This window comes from Phoca vitulina, unplaced genomic scaffold (genome assembly GCF_004348235.1).
Source record: "Phoca vitulina isolate PV1807 unplaced genomic scaffold, GSC_HSeal_1.0 scaffold4, whole genome shotgun sequence".
Classification (NCBI taxonomy): Eukaryota; Metazoa; Chordata; class Mammalia; order Carnivora; family Phocidae; genus Phoca; species Phoca vitulina.
Window position 1 is genome coordinate 34,336,541 of NW_022589707.1, and position 13,502 is coordinate 34,350,042.

The 13,502-nt window shown below is 34.7% G+C and overlaps 1 protein-coding gene across 6 annotated transcripts in view; it reads right to left on the reverse strand.

Annotated features, from left to right (window-relative positions):
• SEPTIN7 (septin 7) overlaps window positions 1-13,502 on the reverse strand; it is a 120,477-nt gene that overhangs the window by 19,551 nt on the left and 87,424 nt on the right. For all 6 annotated transcript variants that reach the window (XM_032401785.1, XM_032401782.1, XM_032401783.1 and 3 more), the window contains 4 exons: window positions 8,885-9,002; window positions 5,634-5,726; window positions 4,414-4,510; window positions 2,886-2,937 (listed from right to left, as the gene is read on the reverse strand). In XM_032401785.1, coding sequence (XP_032257676.1) covers window positions 2,886-2,937; window positions 4,414-4,510; window positions 5,634-5,726; window positions 8,885-9,002 — 360 coding nt within the window. The remainder of the gene's footprint in view (window positions 1-2,885; window positions 2,938-4,413; window positions 4,511-5,633; window positions 5,727-8,884; window positions 9,003-13,502) is intronic.

The window sequence follows — 13,502 nt, forward strand, 5'->3', positions numbered from 1 at the left end:
TTAATAGTTGAAATAAAAGATGCATGAAATAAAAATAAGCCAGACTTACTCATTGTTTAAGCAACTTTTGTTAATGCCATCTAACATTTCAGACAATGAAAGATTTTTTCCTTTTACTAAAATGACCTTCTTTATAATTACCTATTTCTGATTTTTTTTTTTCCAGGATATAAAAGGCTCTATTTCCACTTATTTAAACATGTTCACTTTATTTTTTTTAAGATTTGACTCAATCCTCCACTCTTAAAATCAATAATTAGCAACAATTTTCTCCAGGTTCAGGAACTTACTCATCTTTTCCACTTCCCCCTGTTGATATCACAGCCCTCTCTTCTCTCCTTTTGTTTTCTTTCTCTATTTGATTTCTACACTGTCCATCACCACACCTTGAAAATATCTGTATCAAGTTTTCTTCCTTTCCATTGTCTTCCTTGGTTTGTCTGCAACAGCCAGTTCTCTTAATGAGCAAAATGACACTTCTTTGAACTTGGGTCTTTCATAGAAGCAACAATATTCCTAACTTTAATCTGCAAGATTTCAATTACTTAGAATTTATAGACATCTGGAATATTGGTGTTGCTATTTCCTTCCTTTCAGTATTTATTAAATATCTACTAGGTGCCTTTAAAGACATGAACTACATTAAATATGTATCTTTCTTACCTCTACTCCAAAGTTACAAGGAAAAGTAATAAAATATTCTTAAGCTTTTCATTTTTTTTAAGATTTTATTTATTTATCTGAGAGAGAGTGAGAGATAGAGAGAAAGGGGGAGGAGGGGGAGAGGGAGAAGCAGACTCCCCACCGAGCAGGGAGCCCGATGTGGGACTATATCCCAGGACCCTGGGATCATAACCTGAGCCAAAGGCGGACGCCCAACCAACTGAGCCACCTAGGTGCCCCAAGCTTTTCATTTTCAGACTATAATACTCTTCAAGGATGTTTTACACACTTAAATGTAAAAACTGTAAATGAAAACTTGTGAGAAGAAGCAAAGTAAAACCATCTCGCAAAAGTGAACATTTATGCTTTAGGAAAGAAAAACAAATGTGCTGCAGCAAATTGAACAAATAAATTTCTCATTAAGTAAAATCACCTAACCATCTACCTTCAGGAGCTGAAAAGCAAGGTCTTCATCCTACTCATTGATAAAAATATTAAACAGGACCACTCCCAATCTCACAATCATCACTGAATGACTGTATTTATCCTAATCTATGTTAAGACATCTATTTCTATGAATCCTTTCTTACCTGACCCACTCCATGAAATATACCACTTACTCTGAATTCCTTTAATACATCTACGTATTCGTTTCGTGGCACATATCTGCTTTATATTATGTAACTTCAGAATTTTTTTTGTATTTTCATACATGTATGACTGTCTTGCAGCTTTCCTATGCTTAATCTTCCTGCAGGAATGGTCCATTTGTTCTGTAATCCTTTTATACTAGTGAGTCCTACTCACCAGCTGCCAGGCTATGCACCTTCAAATGTTCAAAGTCTAGCTTCTGGCTCAGTAACTAGCCTTCCCTTCTACAGTATTTTAGCTATGCAGGCAGTTATTGATTGCATATTTAAAAAATACACAAGATGAAGTTATAGAATACCACTGTGTCAAGCACTGGGCAAGTTGCATAGGGGATTTAAAATTGAGGAAAAAAATAAAATCAGAGAGAATGCACTGACAATATTTATAAAAACATTCCTTACATATATACTGTTGTAAGCAATTATTAGTTCTTTTGAAGTCACATCTCAAGAATGGAAGAGAAAGGGAACAGTTCATAAGAGAAACTGAAATGCTATATTCTCAAAGCTGAGACAAATGACCCCCCACTCTCGTATGCATCTGTTCTCTCATGGTGTGAGGCCTGGCAACCCCAACTGCTGAATCAACCCTATCATCTCCTTCCTACCAAAAACACCCAGTTATAAGCTTCTCTAAGAAAGACTAATAACACGGCAATCTCTTTGATTTCAAAATTTACTCTGATATTTAGTGTACTTCTTGATGTAGCAGTCTGACTCACTTAAATTTCCCCCCTCACTCGTAAGAATAATCTTATTGTTCCATGACTTCCAATTATCATCAATATGCATGTTAATAGTTCTATGTAGATAAAGATACTCCTGTGTATTGGGAAACTGGAGGTTGAAGGGAATATGTGGTGAGGGCCTGGAGAAGCAAGCAAGATGGAGGTGGAGAGAAGTGGGGAAAGGGTTATGAGGTGGCAAGAGGACGGAATTTATCTCAACATGAAAACACTGAAGCTCATTTTGATGCCCTGTTTCCTGCCCAGTAATGTCTCTGGCTTCCTCTTTGCTGTTTCTTTTTTAATTCAAGTCCCAGTCCTCTAATCAGGATTAGCTCAATGTCCTACTCTCACAGGCTTTCCTTCTCTTTCATCAGCTGCACAAGGTACAATTTAGGAGTAATGTTTTCTCACCTAGGAGGAAGATCAGTTTTGTTCACTGTGTTCCAGTACAAAAAATGCCCCACTCACCAGCTGCCAGGCTGTGTACCTTTTAACATTCAAAGTCTAGCTTTTGACTCAAAACCTAGCCTTCCCTTCCACAGTTTTCCCAAGTTTTTCACATGAAAGAGCAAAAGCCTCTTCCTTTCCTTATCTCGTTTACTATTAACAATAAAGAGACTCATTTTCCCATACATGTCTAGCAACACAGCTTATTTTGTATTTTTGCTAACAAGTTTAAAACCTTGGCAAAATAATCCAAGTTGTTTCCAAGCAGTGCTTACTTAGTGCTAGAATGAAAATATCAATTTAAATTAGCTATATTTATAGAAGTCAAAAACTAAATCTAATTCTAACTTTATTCTGAGAAAGAAAAACACTTATTTTCATCATTGCTCAAACTTACCTTATCAACATATTTCTTAGAATTGTAAAATCACAATGTTCACCATTTTCAACTATTTAAAAAAAAACACACACACATACATTATTTCTACTAAGCCAAGTCTTTTCAAAGGAAATTTCATGGAATATTGGGGGGGGGGGTAACAATGAGAGAATATGCAAAATTTCATTAACTTTTCACTACTTTTCATTAGATCAAAACTTTTCATTACAGTTTAAACACTAACACAGTACTTAATTTAAGGGCATGCCAAACAAGTGTACTATAGTATTATTTATTGTAGTATAATCCTCAATGATAAAATATATAAACCTAATAAATGAGCTCTCCAGAAACAAACAATTTTGAAATTCTGAAAGGGGAGACTGTGTATTCATTTGTAAGACACTATATTTATTCCCTAATAAAATGTATTTTAAAAGCTTAGTGTTGGGGTGAGGGGGAATCACTTCAGAAAAGCCTCCTTAAGGTGGCCAAAATAAAAACATGAGTCAAGAACTTTAAAGGTTCTTTATTTTTAAAAAATGAATCACTAATAAGAACATTCTGGTTTGGGGGGGGGTACTAAAACTAGAGAAACAAAGCAATTTCATCACATATTTCCAAGGAATGTAAAAGTTCTAAAGCCTCAGCTCAGCAACTGAAGGTTACCAGGGGATGACAGAGAGCTGGGAACGAGTACAGTCTCTCACTGATAGGGAAAACTGCTGATAAGGACAGTAACTTGGAACAATCTGCTAAAAATTATAGAATTTTTCAAACTAATAACAAGTAGATAAAACAATCATGATTCAATCTTGATTCCAAGTTACCATAACACAGAAGATTAAATATTAGGTCAAACCCAATACAATAAACACAAATTTGGGGAAACATGTCTATTGCCAAGAAGACTTCTGAGGTTTGGTGCTATAAACTAAGATTTTACTGGTATTTGAAACTCTTTAAAAAATTAGTACAGTATCTCTTAACAGTGATTTTTTTTTTTTTTTTACTCTAAAGATGTGATGCCAAGAAAAGATGACTTTTATCCCAAGGAAAGGATATTATGAATGTTTTAATTCAGCTTAAAATGAAAGTTGTTCTCAATCATTCTTGAGGGTCCCAGACCCATCTGAGACTCAGATAAAAGTGAGAGTCCTTTTCTCCGAAAGTATTTTCAACTTTAGAAGATTTATTTTCAACTTTAGAAGATTTATTAGATCCCTTGGCAGCAACCTTTGGGCCCCAGCTAAAGAATTCTTGCACTGTAAGTATGTTTTCAAACAAGAAAACAGGAGTAGATTTAATGATGGGACGGAGGATACTGACAAGTAACTTGGAAAGTATTACAAAATTAACACATACTTACTTGCCTGACTTGGTAGAACACAAGGTCTGAAAAATGGAATGTACTTAGGAGCATATGAGGCTAAATGAAACTGAATTCAGAACTATCTGAAAATCTAGAATATATCAAGGTGAAATACAAATTTTTGATCACATTTGTGAGATCTTACAGAAAGCCATTCACTGAAGAAAACCTTACCTTCAGCAACACCCCAAGGATACTGCCTTCCTCTGACCCTTTTGCCATTAACTTCAATGATAGTATTACTACCTACCACAGCGAGAGGTAAACGGTCCTATAAAACAAAGTATTCTTGTTCAAATATATCTCTGTAGTCCTCACAAATTCAAGAATAAAAAAGTTTACATTACTCAACACATTACCAAAAAAAGAAATTACTTTGACAGTTACTGTATTTACTTTTATAGGCCATTCACAATTACTATTTATTATTAAAACTGTCATTACATGGTATTCTCATCAATGTAAACAATGAATAAAATTATATTTTCTCTGAAAATTTAAGAATACTAAGGCATATATACTTCACTCATCAAAGTACCTGTTAAAAAAATAATCTCCAAATGAAACTGTTCCATATTGAAAAATTTAAAAAGGGTAAAAAACAAATTGGCAGTTGGAAAAAATGAGGCTTGTGACTAGCCTGCCTATTTGATCACAAACTAACCCTAAAAGCCCTGGAAGCAGGGAATATTACATGTGCTAAACTCAATCTGTGGAATGCCGGCTCTGGGGGACTGGATCTGTATTCATCCAGACTAACTCACACTACAATCTTTCAAAATTCTTGTAGCTTCCAGAAATATTTAACAATATATAAAATACATGACTATTTTATAAAACCGCAGAAATTTTTCATTGGTCAGGTATATGTATTTCCTTATTCCAAGATAATTATTTGCTTAGATAATGCCATTAACTAATACATCATTTTAAGGTTCAGGGTACTTAGGAATGACTATAAATTAAAAAACAGAAAATTATGTTGGTATAGGTTTTGGGTTTTTTTTTATAAAAAGACAAAAGAAAACATTTTTGTCTGGCTCTTAAAGACTATGCATAGCAGTACTTAGGAACAAATCCTCTCCCTTCTCATTACCTGTTTTTTAAGGAGGAAAATTACATAATATAAAACCAGTTAACTGAAAATCGAAGACAAAGATTATAAAACAGAGATTATGCCATTCATCTCTCTATTCCACACAATGTCTTATTACATATAACAGCCACTCAACAAAGTTAATTGCAAAGTTGAATTCAACAGTGAATAATCTCCCTATTCATTTTGTAAGCCAACTACTTAAATAAAACAACTGGTACTTTTTATCTTTTCAGTGGATATTTCAGTGGTTTTAAGGCCCTAAAACATTTTAGTGTATATATGGGAATAAACCTACCTTTATCTTTTTAACAAGCTTATTTTCTTCTTCATCATCTGTCTCTGGAAATTCATATATTTTAATTTTATGTTCTTGGATTTCTTTCATTATCTAAAATGAAAGAGGAAGTTAGCAAAAGTGCACCACACATAATTAGTAGATTAGCTTTATTTGTATTATACTCTTCTTAAATTCCTGATTCCTCAGCTCCAATTCCTTTACTATTTTTCAGTGATGCAAAACTATAATCTAAAAGCAAAGAACTATGCTGATCTTTTTTTAAACTATGAAGTTGATATATAAATACTATTCCCCAAATCTGATTTCTTCAGAAGTATTAAAGTTATATGGTTATAATACCAAAAGAGTTCTAAAAATGATGTAAGATTCCAGAAAGGGCTTTCTCTAGTTGATTTCTACTATAATGGTTTTACATCATTCATTTATAATTTGACTGACCTTATTTCTCTAGATAGAACCCTCAAACTGTTTTATTCAGCTGAATCAACACAGCTTCAACTCACCTAAATTTTTAGTAAAATTTGGTAAAGGTAAGTGAAACTAAGTACAGCCCTGGCTCCAGGAGAAAAATCTGCATGCTGACCAGAAAATATCCTTGCATGTACATATGTGTACACACAAATCAAGGAGCAACAGATATAAGATCAGGCAAGTACACAGAGAAAAAACACACCCTGGAAATTAAGAAGCTAAGGAGTTAATAAGGAAAATGCAGGGGGGATAAAAGGCTACTTATTAATAACATCAGAAATTACCTACTTCAAACTAATTCCAAATCACTCCAAATTCTAAACAGAACATAGACACCCAAATAATGTTCAACTACCTACCCTACTCAAACTCACAATAACCAATGGCCAATATACCCAGAACTAAGTCCTTGCCTATATGGGTATTTCAGCCAACCATCACTGTAGGGGGCCCCAGCAGCATAAAGGGGCCCTAAACAAAGTAGGTAGAGGTAAAACTGCCACAGAGAAGGACCACATATCTTTTACAATTGGGGTATGTATCTATATAGAGAAAAACATGAGAATAAATGATGAAATGTCAAATATATGACTAGGAGAAAAAAAAGAAACACTAGTGGCTTGCTCTAAGAGCAGTGGTTCTTAGAGGTTGTACATTAAAAATGCCAAAGCTCTACCTTAATCTATAAAACCAATTGGTAAGGATACAGTCCAAACCTCATTTTCTTTCTCTGTTGTTTTCTTTTTTAGAGAGAGCAAGCAAGTGGGGGGGGGGGGGGGGGGGGAGGGTTGTGTGTGGAAATCCTAAGTAGGCTCCATCTTCCAACCCTGAGATCATGGCCTGAGTCAAAATTAAGAGTTGGGCACTCAACCAACCGAACCACCCAGGCGCCCCCCAATAGCTCATTCTAAAAAAGTTCTCCAGATGATTTTGATAGGCACCCTGTAGTTAAAACCACTTTTAAAGAATATTAAAAAAAATATATTGTACAACTACTACAAAGTGACAAATTTGGAAGCAGACTTTATTGTTTATTCATCTTTTTTATCCCTAAGTTCTTAGTACAATTCCATATCAAGATACACACAAACCAAGAGGAGTTATGTTGGTATAGGTTTTGGTTGTATTTTATAAAAAGACAAAAGAAAACATATTTTTGTCTGGCTCTTAAAGATTATGCATAGCAGTACTTAGGAAAAAATCCTCTCCCTTCTCATTATCTGAAGTAATTGGATTTGGGAAACAATTAGTATTTGAACTTAGAAAAAAAGCACATTACAAAATAAAAATGGGAGTGAATAAATGTAAAATAAATAAATATATACTCCTAGTAGAAATACAAATACAATAAAAATGATGAATTAAAACATTCCCAAAATATACAGATATAGCATAATCTCAAAGCAAATCTCAACAGATTTGGGTTTTTTTTTTTTAAAGATTTATTTATTTGAGAGAGAGACAGCATGAGCAAGCAGGGGAAGGGGCAGAGGGAGAGGGAGAGAATCCTCAAGTAGACTCCTTGCCAAGTGCAGAACCCGATGCGAGGCTTGATCCCAGGACCCCAGGATCATGACCTGAGCCGTAATCAAGAGTCAACTGCTTAACCAACTGAGCCACCCAGGTGCCCCCAGATTTTTGTTTTTGTAGTAGGTTTCAAGGTATTCTAAAATTCATACTGAAAAAAGTGGAAAAACAAAGTATCTTGTTACAAAGGGGACTTATAAAGACAGTAAGAGATAACTAACTCTAAGACCTATTTTTAAGTATTATACAAGGTAGCTACAGTATGGGGCACCTGGGTGTCTCAGTTGGTTAAACACTGGACTCCTGATCTTGTTTCAGGTCTTGATCTCAGGATCCTGAGTTCAAGTCCTGCACACAGGGCTCCAGGCTGTGAGTGGAGTCTACTTAAAGTAGCTGCAGTTTAAAAACTGTAACTGGCATAAAATAAAAAATAGACTACTGGTATAGAAGCATAGCTCCAGAAATTCACACTACATTTCAAAAAATGTTATATATAACAAATCAAACACAATGAGGAAAAAGTAAACCCCTGCTTTAAAAAGTGTTCAGCCTTTCTGGGAAATTAAAAGTTAAAGAAATAATTAAGTGCCACTTAATTCCAAAAAGAGTTTTAAAAATAAAATGACAATGTTGGCAAGGCATTGAAAAAATATACTCATTATAAAAAAATCTGTTTTAGTGCGAAAGCACCATGACAACATGGGGGAAAAAAAAGAACTATAAAATAATCATACCCTTTCAAAAAGTAATCCTCTTCCTGGGAATTCAGTCTAAAAAAATAATTCTAGGGACACCTGGGTGGCTCAGTTGGTTGGGCGTCTGCCTTCGGCTCAGGTCATGAACCCAGGGTCCTGGGATCAAGCCCCTTGTCATGCTCCCTGCTCAGCGGGGAGTCGGCTTGTCCCTCTGCCCCTCCCCCCACCCCCACCCACGTGTGCGCTCTCTCTCTCTCAAGTAAATAAAATATTTAAAAAAATATAATTCTAAAGGGTGTGGAGAGGAGTGATGTAACAGTAACATCTAAAAGAGTCATTTAAATTGACAAAGGATAAGGGCACTACTGATAATGGATAAGAGCTCTGAGGAGAAAATAGGCAGATGATTTTCAAGAGTTATTTTTAATACAGTATAAATGACCATATAGTAAAGTAGCAGGAGAAATACATTGTAACACATTAAACTGAAAATACAAAAACTGCAAATTACATGAGTGGTATAAGAAACCCAAGAATTCAAGCTCCTTTTCTCACCTGTTTTTTAAACTGTTGGCACTCCTCTGGAGTGAGTGTGTCTGCTTTGGCAATAAGTGGAATGATATTCACTTTTTCATGCAAACGCTTCATAAACTCAATATCCAATGGTTTAAGTCTGAAATACACAATATTTAATATGATTGAATGATCAATTTGGTGGAATAGATCATTCACATCCCCAGTGCTCAATTAAATACACTGGGACTACTTACTTATCAGAACCACTCTCTGAAGATGTATTGGGCCAGCAACAGTTAGGTAGAACAGGACCTCAATAAGCATTGGAGTGGCTAAGAAGGCTTTGACTCCTCCCCGAACACCCTGGTCATAGGGTTTTGGCCCTAAAGAGGAATTAGAAAAACCAGAGAAGCTCCTAATAGGCTTTCCTAGAACAGCCTCTGTACTTACTACTCAAAATTTGGGAAATCTGTTTTGTTTTTAAATAAAAAATGATAGTCCTCTTTTGAACCCCACATTCCATTCTTGATGTCAGATAAAAGACTCAAAAGAAAATTTTCTTCACTATCCCTCTTACCCATTACAATCTGGCTGCTGCCTTCACTTTGTTGTTATACTTTCAAGAAGGTCACCATATACTGCCATGCTCCTAATATAATTAGCATCAGTAACTCATAGAGATTGTGGTGTTTACCATTACTTTTTATATTTACCCATTATGCAGCACTTGACATTACTCTCTCATAAGCTGTTTCCTTAGGATACTTATTAGGATCGTCTCTGTAAGTTAGTCCCTTAAGAGTTACCTTCCTCAGAGTACTCTACACTACATTCTCTCTTTACTCTGCATTCTGTAGTCTTAGCATTGACCACAGTGACCTCTATCATCCTCTAGGAGTCTCAATCTTCACATCCTGCCCAGATCTCATTCTTAGGCTGCAGACCTGTATTCACCCAGTAGAAATACCACTTAGACATCCAATTTTAGCTCAAAATCAAAAGCTCATCTGAACCCCCAAATTTTCCCTCCTCTTCTGTGCTATTTTTGAGAATGGTACTACAATCCACCCAACTACTCAAGGCTGAAACCGAGGGTTCCTCCCTCCTGATTCTCACTCCTAAAGATTTCCCAAAACCTGTTGAACAAATAAATATATTACTTCGGTTCAGGCCACTAAGACCTTTTAGTATGGACAATTGTTAGAATGCACCCAGTTTCCCTCCAAACCATACACACTACAATCAGAAAGGTCTTTCTAAAATCCAATCTGAATGAGTCATTTCCCTGACTAAAAACCTTACCAAAGGCCAGATTCCTTGGATAGTGTGGCCTACAAAGCCTGTGAAGACACAGCTTTCTGGCTGTCTTCATCTCCTAACATCCCTTACCATCTTTTGCCATCTCCTACTTGTAATGTGCCAGCCTTTTTGAACTTATGATTCCTTGAAAGCACCATACTTTGACCACTGGTCATGGGCTAATGCCTCTACCTAAAACACACTCCATTCCCATCCCCCTTCTACTTGGCTTGCCTAATTCCTTTTTGTCCTTTAGGACTTGGCTTATAATTCTCATTTCCTCTGGGAATATTTCTCCAACCTAACGCTAGGCATCTTCTAAGCGGTCACAACACTTAATTTGTCATATATTGTGTATCTGTTTTCCCCATCTTCTCACTAGAAGATCCTTAAGAGCAAGGCTTTGTCTCATATCTATATCTCCAACACCTATTACAGTTCGACACCTGAGGTATCCAAATATTTGCTGACCAAAAAAGTAAGGTGCTGTGATTTTCCTTATGTTCTTGAATAACTCTAAATGAAAACCAAAGAAATTCTTCACATCTAGAATATATTATAGGCTAAAAATTAATATTCCACAAAAATAAATGAAGATGGGAATATTTTTCATAGAAATACCATTCTAAATTGTTATTCCTTAACTTACAAACCTTAAAAACAACTGGAAAAAAGATCTAGTTTAATTATGAATTTTATTAATATAAAATAAAGAGAAAGCCCTTGTTAGAGTTCTTTTAGAGTACTATAGTTAAATAAACATATTGTGTGTGGGAGTATATACATATATGTATAAGTAGCGGGGAGGTCGGGGACCCAGAGACTAAAGAGGTATTCCTTTTTACTAACAAATCATAAATAATACTATACCTCTTAGTGGTAGTGATGCTGACTGGCAGAAAGATAGGGATATGGAGTAGGAAGGCAGGTATGGAGAAGACACCTACCTCCTATTCTAATTCTCCTTATCCTGAATCCTTTGAAATGTGATATTGGCATTCAGAGAATAGGGAACACTATAGAAAAGAGATTGTCGCTGGAATAACACTGTATTATCTATAAACAGCACCCTTATTTCGTAAGTGCTAACTGAAAGAACATAACCAACTTTGAAAAAATTTAAGTTTTGCTTTTTTTCATCAGTCATTACATACAACATTAAATATAAAAGCCATGGCCTGGTCAATCAGTCTCAGATCTGTAAATTTTTATAGTTCATTTTCCAGATTATACTCATGACAAATTTAAGTTACCACCAGTACCACCTCATTACACCAGTAACAGACAAGAATTCAGTTAATCTAATATTTTAATACATCTTAAGATCACTTAATATAAAATATTAAAATCAAAATCTAAGTTAACAAGGTTTTACACTTAAAAGTAAAACAGCACTTGCTGAATATTTATTATCTCAACTTTTAAAGAAAAAGACACTAAAAAACAACAATGAGAAGGAAATGGGTAAAGTCAACTTCTTAAATATAAAACAACAAGGCCGAAGAACATTTAAATCAGTTTAAAAATTAAACTTTAGGGGAAAAAAGGTAAAACCTTTATAAAAGCCCCGATAAAACCCTTCTGTCCTTTTAAATTAGAATACAAATTTCAGAAGCTTACAAAATGTCAACAGCAGAAAACATTAATTCACATGTAGATTACATTCTGGTTGAAATTTTTCCTCTGTCCATTTAGTTTTATTTCAGGTCATCTTTTCCAAGAAATTTAGTTTTAAACAATGGAAAGTCCTTTATAGAATTTCTAGAAGATAAACCCACATTAGAGGGAAAAGACTATTTATTTAACCTCAAAGCCTACAACAAAATAAAATGACTACAGGGCAAATGACAAATATTTATAATATATACACATACATATATTTCTAAGGGGAAAAAATCTTCTGTATAAAACTCACTGAATGACACTGATTTTTTTTAAATGGCAATCAATATTCAAAAGGGTAAAAATACCATTTTAAAATTCAAGTTCCAAGTCAGTTTTTAATTTTAACAGCTTTACCAATCACTGAACAGAAAATGAAGCAACAATTCCTGAAATCATAAATCAGTCTTGCGTTTAGTGATGACACTAGGTGGGCTGAGGTGGGGGACACTGAAAATACAATGTTGGACCAATTTATAATTACTCCAAAACAGGACCCCTCAAAAAAGGGAATCTAGGGACTACCCAGATAAGACAGAAAGGCCCTGATTCATCTATTAGACTGCCTAGAATTTCAGTCTGTAGTGAACAGGAGATCAAGAACTCTCTACATAAATTCAGTGTTTTATTCTTTTATTTAATCCACAGTAACACATACCAATGGGCAAAACTTTGTTCCATGCCTAGAAGTAGTTAAGATGAGAAACTATTCAAAAGCACATTTTTATGCCTAGAAAATAAAAATTTTGAACTCCCATCTCTCATGACAAATAAGAAATGGCCCAAAGCTACTACACATTGTTTGAATCATTAAAAAAAAAAAAATTTTTAATCTTATTTCCCATGCAATTTTAAGAAATATACTTTCCCCCAGGGATGGAAGGAATGTGATTTCATAAGAATTACTAAATCTTGGAGAGGGTCCAAAAGATCTAAAATAATAAAACTGGATAAAAACTGACCAATTTCTAGTGACTACAGTGTAGTTAAGATTTTACTTGTTGGCTTCCAAGAAAAAGCCCTAACAAGTTAATGATATGATAAAAATAGATAGATACAATAGATAAAATAGAATGATTAAAAAAAAGTACATAAATTCAGGAAGAAGCTAGCAAGTACTCATAAAAGGCTATATATAGTGTGTTGTGTTTTTGAGATTATTTTTTTGAGCCTTTTAAGTAGATGAGTCAATTTTGCACATTAAATATGTAAACTTCTAAGAACACTGTAGAAGAATATTAGAAACAAAAGAAGAAACATTTGCACCACTACAATCTGACAGTGCAAAAATGGTAAACTACATAATTAAGACTTTTTGCTCAACCACGATAATGATAATGAGCATTAGCTTATCTAGGGAAACGGTGGAGAAAGCAGCAGAAAATAGAAGAGAAAGGTACTGTTATGAAGGAACTGGTTTATACTACTGTAATCTGAGGTGGTGTAATGCTATTTAGTGTGATGCTATATAATATTCCGGTTCTTTTTGGTAGAGAGATAGCAGCTCTAATCATCAGGTGGCTGAGCTATGCAGAGTCATCTACCCAAAGAAAAAGACTGAAGGAGAGTAAATACAAACATCTGCAGTTGACAGTGACACATATCTACTCAAATGACAGAGGAAGTACAAACTATAAAAAAAGGAATAGAGGCTGGCCATACTAACAAAAAGAATAATCAGATCATATGAATGTCC